At 46.2% G+C, this 10,407-nt stretch overlaps 2 protein-coding genes across 2 annotated transcripts; both read left to right on the top strand.

Annotated features, from left to right (window-relative positions):
• Positions 1-397: 397 nt before the first annotated feature.
• CCR75_009141 (uncharacterized protein) lies at positions 398-976 on the top strand (the record flags this gene model as incomplete). Its single annotated transcript, XM_067967186.1, has 3 exons — positions 398-448; positions 513-812; positions 866-976. The coding sequence occupies 3 exons, from the start codon at positions 398-400 to the stop codon at positions 974-976; spliced, it is 462 nt and encodes a 153-aa protein (XP_067823711.1).
• Positions 977-2,057: 1,081 nt separating this feature from the next.
• CCR75_009140 (uncharacterized protein) lies at positions 2,058-2,978 on the top strand (the record flags this gene model as incomplete). The annotated part of the gene is made up of 1 exon (XM_067967185.1): positions 2,058-2,978. One exon carries the CDS (start codon positions 2,058-2,060, stop codon positions 2,976-2,978), a length of 921 nt encoding a protein of 306 aa, XP_067823712.1.
• Positions 2,979-10,407: the final 7,429 nt, after the last annotated feature.

Raw genomic sequence — 10,407 nt, 5'->3', positions numbered from 1 at the left:
TTCGTAAAACTTGAATTTCTTCCGCAGACCATGACGAGCATAGATTGGACAGAGAAGTTTTAGACGCTTGCAATTGGTTCGTCTGTGCGGCGCCAAGCCTGACTTCTGGCAGTAACAGCCCATAAATTGATCGCGTTTCATGCACCAACAGTTGTGCGTTTTCCGCACACAGCAGCGTTTTAACACTTTTCGAGCAAGACGGCGGCTGCGTTGTGCGCCAATAAAATTCATGACCGTTTCTTGGCAATAGCAACGGCTCAAATCATAGACATGTGATTTGCAAATAAATTCAATACCGAAGCTCACATAAAGTGCGAGTTTACGTCGTTTTCTGTCATGTCTACTATGAGAAATGGGAATGAAGTCATCGCTAAATTTGTCAATTGAAATCCTGTGAATGGCATTGATGACTTGGCAAGAAATTGTGTCCAACTCGGCTTGTTCGAGCGTACGATAGATTACTCGCTTGCGTAGCTCTTCAGGATAATATGCTTGATGGGTTTTGGTGATAGCCAGACCATTGCAGCCCCACGACAACGCACGCAGCAATGGCGCATTGCAATAAAGCTCGATGGGAAGGATCCATTGTATTGTCCAAGCCCGATGGCGTACCTTCATGGAAGCTAGTGATACAGATGTGTCACAACGCGCCTCCATTCGATGCGAACGAGTCACTTGAAACACTTTTTTCCAGCAGCACAAAATTTTGCCTATGGATTTGTCTTAACAACGCGCGTTGCGAGCAAATCTCGGAGCCGAAGTGGATAGGCACTACGAAGAGACGGCGGGCAATAGATGCAGATTTTTTCCAGGTACGTCCAGTTGCCCTTTAATTAGAATATAATAAGAAAAGCGTGCAAATTAGAGGGACACAAGCCCGGACAAGGGCGCGGACACCGTCAAGAAAATCCAAATTTTGAATCTTCGGACCCATCGCGCTGGAACCATCAATCACGCGGCGCTCCTTTTGGACTGACGTGCTACCAATAAACATGTCGCTGTGGTGTTGTTATGCAACTTAGCGACAAGCAAATCTGATTTTCGTCGCAAAATGCCAGCTTTTATACTTGAGTCAAATCAGCCGACCAGCCAAGATTTTCTCTTCAAATCGAGGCACAGCACTATACCACTGTGGGGCATAATCATCTATATTCTTTTCGAGTGACTTACGGGCAAAAAATCCTTTTGTGTTTCTTCGACATAGAAATAAAGACGTAATAAATCCAGTCATCACCACGTTTGTCTGCTGGAGTGGCGATGTTAATGTAAGAGTTCAATATGACGTTTTACTGGCATTACTAGGATAAAAGTCCCGATACTGTCAGATTAGGTTCTTTGTCGATATTTGCCGATTATAGCACAAAAATTGATAGCTGAGACTTGAAATGACTAGCAAATTGAGGCCACGCAGAACGCCAAGCGTTCGCAGACCATGAAAGTGCAGATGGTTCTGTGTAGTGATCACCTATACAGCAGTAGAAGAAGTCGCATGTTTCTTGCCATCGACTTCAACACACTGTTATTGCAAAACATCATGGCAGAAGTTTTCCCGCAGTGTTCTCTCCCAGATCAAACGAGTCATCTGGTGGCTTGTATAGAAAGCTCGTGACGCAGCTTGCATTCACACGCCCAAACACGCACGGTATGGCAATATGCAGCCTATTCTAGGCTGCATCACAGAAAGTTGTCTTTTAGGATCTTATGTCCTTAATAAGATCAGCACCCTTTCAGTAAGAATACTAAATTGTGCCATAAATGGGTGTTTCCCGAGCGTCGCCTTGCTACCGAGACAGTCCTTAAGGAAGAGCAAGCACGGTACAAGGAGCCGGAAATTCCGACTATAAACCTGCTCTTTCAATCCACCAGTGAGTGGGCGGTATCACAAAGTGGATCGGCTTTGGCCGTTACCACTGGCTATCTCTATGACTGGATGCTACGGAAAAAATCCACAGCCGGCAGCTAGAATGTGCTCATTTTCCAAAGGTCGAGCTACTACAAATAGCTCCTTTATACCTTGAAAGAAAAAAAAGTAGTTGAAAACCGCTCGACTTTATACCATGATGACTGTGCTACCGCTTGCCGGAACGACTGCCATTGCTAGTAAGAAGCGACGCCGCAGCCTCGAATCGGTGGATTCGAGCAAGATTTTCGCCATGCCATCAAGTCTGTCGCCTCATGCAATGCCATCGAGTCCAAAGCGTGCCACGCTCCCGTCCAATGCGTCGAAACATAGCAATGACGGCGAGGAATTGCTACGCCGTAGCCTCATGAGTCTCTCGCTTCAGCTCAAGCTCAAGATGATTCTCGTCGAGGCGTGGGCTTCCGACATGAATAGCGTCGTGATGGAACGCAATTTATTTGCTGTTGCAAAAGAGCTTGCGATATTAAAAGAAATGGGCGTCTACGAGCAACACACGTGCGTGCGATTTCTTGAATTGGCACGGAATCGCATGGTTCAGTTGCTCGAACAGACCGAGCACAACGAGACGCTGCACATGGAAGCGAAACAAATGTGGACCATGGCGCTTATTCAAGCTCAAGAAGCCGTGCACTCGTCCCCGATTAGCCCGTCCGCGGTGAGTGAATTCCCACTTTTAAACGGCTTTAGCGCAAACAGTCGCGACATTTCGGTCCTATGGCGTGCCATGTCAATCGCACGCGACCGTGGCGCGCAGTTATGGCACGAAAACAAGCCGGAACAGGCTTTGCCGTTTTTGCTTGCCGCTGACTCGTACATGAAGCGCTTTACACTTAAATACCAGCGTCTTAAAGTCGATCACGCCATGCTCGACACGCTACAAACGCTCCCACGTGTGCCCAAGCGCACGCCCACACGTGTTTCGTTTGCTGACGAACCACTTGTGATGGGTATTGCAGATGTTGAAGTGGATCGCACTCCAATTTGCCCGACGAAACCATCAAAGCTCGAGTCCTTATTGCTCCGCACGTCGCGGGAATTCCCGACTCCTCCATTTTAGATATCGTCTCCTTTTTCATAAAGAGTTTGGTGAAATTAATTTAATAGAATTTAGATTCATTCAGTATTGGGATTGGACATTAAAGATGTTGAAAGTATGAATAGAGCTTTCGAGCTGTTTTTTCTTAAGAATAAGGTCGACGTGAGACTATTGTTGCAGCTGCATGGTGCGATTGAGTATCGTTATAGATCCAAAGAGAGTAAAGATTGGAGTTAATGCCAGTGCAGAAAGGGTATCAGATTCTAAGATATCCAGTTGGAATTGGATGATTTTTTTTATTTTATTGCACTGGAACTAAAACCGGACACTTTAGTTGAAAGTCAGAATCTTCGATTTTTAACCTGCAGTTGCACCGAATAAAATAGCCAAGCCCTTATCAGTACGGCGGTTGACTTGATTGAGGAGGGAAACACATAGCGTTTTCATCACTTCCCTTCGAATTTTGAATTAACAACAAAGAATCTAGTGCTGAACACATCCGTGGAGTAGCGTTTTACATGAAATAAAATTGTTTAACCCCCAAAATCGACTACGGACTTTAGTAGCAATTTATTTTTTTGCCGTTAAAAAATCCCAACTGTGCGAGCCAGCCAGTTATTACCAAACAAATAAGGCAGTTGGGAAGATATTCCCAAATAAAATTTGAGGGAATAAGCCCCCAAAATTCTGCGGGAATTAGTCCCCAGAAGATATAAATCTGGCGGCCAAAATCTATTTTAATTAGCTGGGGTAAGGTTCTTAGATTTAAATAATTTTATAAAGTTCAATTCCCCTTTTGATCTTAAAGCGTTAAGTGCCTTCGGAACGCTAGCGCATTGATCTGTAAGTGATAGTAGCCTTTCTAAGGTATATCCTCTTGGGCACGAGTTGCCACTTGGTTCTACGAACCCCTGAATCCCTTGAACTAGTATTCCTTAAGCTATAATAGCTTGTACGACTCCCTGAGTTGTTATACCCATAAGTTCAATAGAACTAAGTGACTCTCTGAGTCTGAAAGTCTTCCTCTGACTTTAGGAGCGTGGTAGCTCCGCTACACCTGGTAGCACTCGTAGTCAATCTACGACTGAGTCTCTAAAAGACTAATTTCTCACGAAAATGGAAGAGGTTCCAGAATTGTCAGAAGCGCAACGCACCGCTTATGACAAGCTCAAAACCTTATTAAGGCTTGAGCACGTGGAATTTATTATCTCACAGGGACGAGAGGTCCTGCATGCAAGGCTTGAAGCCTTCATGCGGTACGAAGCCTCCCAGATCGGTCAGGTACACGACCATTTAGCGGCATCTATGCCAACCCGGTACATCTATGTACCTGGCTCAGAGCCGAGGGCTCGCCCTCTAACTGTAAATGTGAAAACATTTGAGGGAAAAGAGGGAGAAATTTTTCCTTTTTGGATGAAGCAGATGGAAATTTCCATTAATTCCGCCTTGTTATTAACAGAACGGCAAAAGGTGGCTATGGCCATTTCCAAATTTGAAGGTAGAGCCATGGAGTGGGCACTATCGTGCAGCACGTCCATATACGACGCTTTGACCTCCTGGGATTCGCAGAAACAGCAAATGACGAGCATGTTTGCACCGCCTGATCAGGCTACTCGCATGCGAGCACGGCTCCTAGCAACTCGACAGGGCAAAAGAACCCTAGGGGACTTTGTCCAGGAGTTGAGAACTCTCACTGCATCTATGCATCAAGACCCGTGCAAGAAGCAATTGTAGTGACCATCTTTATGGGGGGTCTCAATGAGGGCGTTGCCCGGACGGAGTTGTTCCGATCCCATCCGGCTACGTTTGAAGAGGCAGTTGCCATAGCGCTACACGCCGAGTTTGACTTTAAGTCTGCTCGCGTTAGCACGCCTGTCTACCGAACAAGCTCTTTGAGCACATGGGTTCCGTCTAATAGAGCGGAGCCTATGGATTTAAGCCTCGTTGAGGAAGGAGAATAGGCTCTTCAATCTGTGGAACAGCGTGAGATCATTTGTAGATGTTATGTGTGCGGAAGCACGAAACATTTACGCCCTGCCTGCCCTCTTCGAATTTCGCGTAAAGCTCGAAAGAGCTCCAACTCCGACCTATACCAGAGATCTGGTACGGTGCGGGAATACGTCGATACTCAGTAGGTGCGGGCGCCCCACTGGGGAAGACCTAGGCTCTGTTGAACCTCAAGGAGGTGAGAATTTACACAACCTAGCCCCAATTAGCTCGGTGCTCAATGGCACGGGGCGAGAGTCCAAGCCTGGCTTGCTAGTCGCTCAAGCGACTGTAAAAGGCTTTGATAAGCCGTGGTCAATTTTAATTGACTCAGGAGCGTCTTGCAATTAAGCTCGACGCCTTTCCTTTGGAGGAAGTCAACAATACGATGAGGCGCTTAGAACGCATGAAGGTGATACAATCACTGTTTGCTTAGCGTCTGGGAACCGTGTCACTGTTCCCAAAGTTCCATTGAACTTAGGTATAAAGTTTATGGACTTTGAGAGTATAGAACGCTGTCTCGTCCTTGATTAGGATTCGAGATATGATCTCATCCTTGGTATAGCCTGGTTAGAGCACCATGGGCCATGGATCGATTGGAGGTCTAAAACCTTTGGCGAAACGCGCAATGTTACTAGCAAAGTTTTGGAGAGTCATAAATCCACCTTTGCTAGGCAACAAAAGCGCTATTGGCGCGGATCATTGAATGAGTCTGTCAGTGTTTTAGACATTGGCATGTCTAAGTTAATAAACTCTTATGTTAAAAACATTAATTCTGAGCCCGACTCAGCAGAAATAAGTGGAACGGCACGTACTGACAATCGTTATAATAACGATTCACTAAATGCTGGAAGCATTGCTGGCCTAAGGCTGAATCAGCAAGGGTAATATATTCCTGAGATAGGTGGAGTGGCACGTCTAAGTCCACCGAGTATGGTCGGCCGAGGTGGCATCATAGTGAGTGTCAGTAGTGACACTGTTGGCGGTTCGCCAGGACCTCAAGGGTGCAATATCCTTGAGATACGTGGGTGGCACGTCTAAGTCCACCGAGTGTGGTCGGTCGAGGTGACACCATACTGAGTGTCAATAGTGACACTATTGGCAGTTCGCCAGGGCATTTTGGGTCAAACCCTCCTAATGCACGTGAAGCGACACGTAAACGTTCACTGGATAAGGAAGTTGAGTTACCTAACACCTTGTCGAATGTCAAATTAGACACCATATCTTGTATAGAACCAATACAGGATGGAAAACCCGGGGACGTGAATGTCCCGGCCTCTAAGAGGCGTATTGTCTCCACTTCAAGACAGGGTGGACATGAAAAGTGTATACCCTTACGAAGTGATACGAGTAAGCAAGTACATACGCTTGTAAATGGCGTAACCGGTAACATTGAGGGGGAAGTTAGCCTTTCGGCAATCCCCTCGTTACATGCTCTTTTAGAGCTAGACGAAATGTCTATTGATGAGTGCCGTCGAGCCTTAAAAGCTGGTGACTTGTCTGAAATGGTGGTCATTCGACGTATGGTTTAGTCAAACTCATCGTCACTTCTCGACGAAGCTGTCCTGGATGACACAAAAGCTGCATTTAGTGCGCGAAATGGGTCATCGATCCTTAAAGTTCCTACGGATCCCTTTTATTTCTTAATTAAGGAATTCTAAGATGTGGTATGTAATAACCCACCATCTGTTTTACCTCCGGTTAGAGGTGCTCGTCATGAAATTGACTTAGTTCCGGGAACCAAAAACTGTGTCACAAGACAATGGCCTTTATCAAGGGAGCAGTGTGACGTCATTGACGATTTCTTCCGTGCTAAGCATGAGGCTGCAATGGTACGAGAGAGCAAATCTCCTCATTCGAGACCGACATTTTGTGTAAAAAAGCCAAATGGTAAATGGCGCATTGTACATGCTTATAATAAGCGTAATGCTGCCACTATACCAGCACAACGCCACATGCTGCGCCAAAAATGCATTTAGATGCATTGGGATACAATTTGTATGTGCGCATGCACTCGAGCACTGCTCGCAAATGGTCTAAATGGTTTTCCATATCCGACCGACTCTGCTCCGCACGGCTATGGACAAAAGATTCATCGAAATAAGTCTGTGCATAATCTCGATGAGGGCGAAACAGTAGCGTCACTAGACGATTAATTGTTGCCGGGGCGTTGGAAAGCCCTTGTGGCAGAGCCAGCCACTCCCATACATGTAGATTGGGGTGCTTACCGCTGTATACAGGATATCACAAGCTCGCATGAGCAAATGGTAGTAATCATCGACTAAGTCCAATGCACTGTACATTGTTTATCCTACCATATTGATCTAAAGAACATCCTTTCTAGGAATGGGGATTTCAATAAAAAAAAAATTAATAAAAAATAGAATTTAAAAAACAAGATTTTCAAATCAATATCTTGGTTATTGGCATCAAATTTAAATATTGCGATGTTTGGTTCTTTAATTATTTTATTAACTATACCTTTTTAAAACTCTTCTGAAATTAGTAGTACCGCTTTTAGACGAAATTTCTTTCTTAGGATGCTTCATTGGAATTTGAGGCCTTAGAGCGGATCCCGCTAAGGTAAAGCCATAGTAGATTGGCCAGTTCCGAAAAGCCAACAGGATTTGCGTGAGTGGTTCGGTCTCGTCAATTATTAACACAATTATAGCAAAAATTACGCTGATATGGCTAGGCCATTATCTTATCTTCTTTTAAAGGATACATAATGGTGCTGGCTAGCACCGAATATAATGCTTTTCGAACAGTTAAGAATAGTTTTATTCATGCCCCGATTCTGGCACTGCCAAACCCAAATTGGCCCTTCAGTGTGGTCTGTGACGCATCAGATTTTGCCATTGTCAGTGCTCTGTTACAAACAGATGTTGATGGGCATGAACATGTAATTGCGTTCGAGTCTAGACAGCTTAAAGCTGTGGAAAAGAACTTCCTAATTCATGACAAAGAGTCACTTGCTATGAAGTATGCTCTCGCCAAATTCAGAGTTCATCTGCTTGGCTTCAAGCCGTTTGTGGTTTATACAGATCACGCGTCATTACGCACGGCGACTAAGTTGCCCCATCTCTCACGGAGAATGGCTCGATGGCTATCCTTTTTTGATACAACTTCGAGGTGAAGTATAAACCTGGCAATCAAAATGCTTTGGCCGATGCGTTATCACGCAGGCCGGATTATGAGCTTTCTCTTTTAACGACTAGCTCGTCACCTATTCCTGAATTAATCCGTTCGGCTTACACCAAGGATGAACAGTGTGTAGCTCTGCTACGAGCTTTAAAGAACTCGGACTCGGGTAAAAAATTGGCGGCACGTTTGCGTTCAAGGTTACATCGATTCTCTATCGATTACAACCTGTTGCTTTATTGCACAGACATCGCGGACCCTCCGCGTGTCGTTGTTCCTCATGATGAGGATTTGAAGTACCGGATCCTCTATGAGGCACACAATACTGTCCTTGGTGGTCATCTCGGTAGAGAAAAGAGCTACGGCTCTAAAAGCTAGAGTTATTGGTGGCCCAGACTTTATAAATGTGTCAGCACATATGTTCGCACATGCGAAACGTGCCAACGGGTTAAACCCTCGGCACATGCTGCTGCGCCACTGGCGAGTCTTCCCGTCCCCATAGGATGCTAAGAGTCCATTAGTATGGATTTTGTTTTTGGGCTACCGAAAGATTCAGCCGGTAACTCCGGTATAGTGGTCTTTGTTGACCGTTTGACTAAAATGGCTCACTTAGCGGCCGTGCCGGATTCCATTGATGTAGAGGGTACAGCTAAGCTGTTTATCGATCGCGTGTTCCGACAACATGGTTTACCAGTGGCAATTGTCTCTGATCGGGATCCCCGTTTCACAGTAAATTCTGGAGATCAATTTTCCAAGTGCTTGGCACCAGATTGGATATGTCCACTGCGGACCATCCGCAGACCGATGGTCAAACTGAACGTGTCAATCGCGTCATTGAAGACGTTTAACGCAGCGTATGTGCTCAGACACCAAAGCGCTGGAGCTCCATGCTCCCAGTAGTGGATTTTTGCGTTAAATAACGCTTGCATGCCTCTACAGGCTATACTCCGCTCTATATAAAACGGTCTTACCCACCCGCGCATTTCACTAACGATACCACTGCGTGATTTAGGGCTTGGTGGGGAAGAATTGGCCGATTGGCTTGCTGATATCGGCCCTATTACCGTTCGGAAACATGTAAGCGAGTTTGTCGCGACGCGATTTAGTGTCTTAAGACATGTAAGGGATACGATGGCTGATAGCCAAGACAAACAAAAAGAACAAGCAGATGCCAAAGGCAGAAGCTGTATTAATTCTTATATGGTCGGAGACCGAGTTTTACTAAACGCTAAAAACCTACCTACCAACTTGGTTTCCGCGGTCTTCAAGACCAAATTGCTCCCGCGCTTTTTTGGACCATTTACGGTCGTGGCCAAGAAGGGCCTAGCTTATCCGCTAAACCTTCCCAGCAAGCTGCGTACACACCCAGTGTTTTACGTTGGCTTGCTTAAGCCATATCGGGACCCTTTCCACGTGGACTTGAAGGCGCTTGCGCCGAGACAGGCGGTCGTGCCGCAGATTGCGGCATCCTCACCAGGATGTCCAGCTGGCCCTCTAAACGAGGCTGCTGACGCTCCAGCGTCGAAAGACGGTCCCGAACCGCCTCAAAAGAGCTCTCAATCCGAGCAAGGTTCTCATGAAGAAGTTGCACCTCGTGCCGTAGAGCATCAAATGCTTTCGCCGAAATTTCGGCCCCCTCCCGCGCTGCTTGATGCGCGGGGGAACCTTCAGTTTAATGTGGAGAAACATTTAAAGCGACATCGTCGTGAGTGTCAGGGTCAACTCGCGTCAAACGACGCTTCCCACCACTAAACCTGGCATTAGGTGGATCTAAAGCCTCAGTGCGGCTTCGATCCTTGGTTGTACGGTCAACCGAAGCACTGAAATATTGGCTAGGCCTTTCTTCGTTTTGTGGTATAAATGCCGAACGTAACTGGCCTTTGGCCTTAAGCTTGGCGAAATTAAAGCAAGGCTTCCGTTCCAAACGAACATCACCTTTATCCGCAGACTCTATGATATTCCAGATATTACGGAGTTTGCGCGTCCGGTGAACCCATTTCTCAAGTAAGACTTCGTTTTCAGCTCTTGTATCGTTTGGAAACAAAACGATCGGAATTTCCCTCATGGAGGTCACCGAAGCCCCACGGGCTTGATCACGTAAACGCGTCAGATACTTGCTTCGCGTCATTACCTTCGGCGTAAGGAATTGCTCATGAAGAGCGTCGCGAGCAGCGATCTCCTCCGGCGTCCTCGCCAGGTCACCAGAGATCCAGATGGCCAAGCTATGACCCGCTATCTATTTGAGACGCTCGTCCGCACTAAGCGGAGTGAATCTATATTAACTATGAGCCTTAGCTTTCGCTATTTTGGCAGCTCGACGACG

Source organism: Bremia lactucae, linkage group LG11 (genome assembly GCF_004359215.1).
Source record: "Bremia lactucae strain SF5 linkage group LG11, whole genome shotgun sequence".
In the NCBI taxonomy this organism is placed as follows: domain Eukaryota; phylum Oomycota; class Peronosporomycetes; order Peronosporales; family Peronosporaceae; genus Bremia; species Bremia lactucae.
The sequence above is the reverse complement of the archived record's forward strand: the minus strand, read 5'-3'. Positions and strand labels throughout refer to the sequence as shown.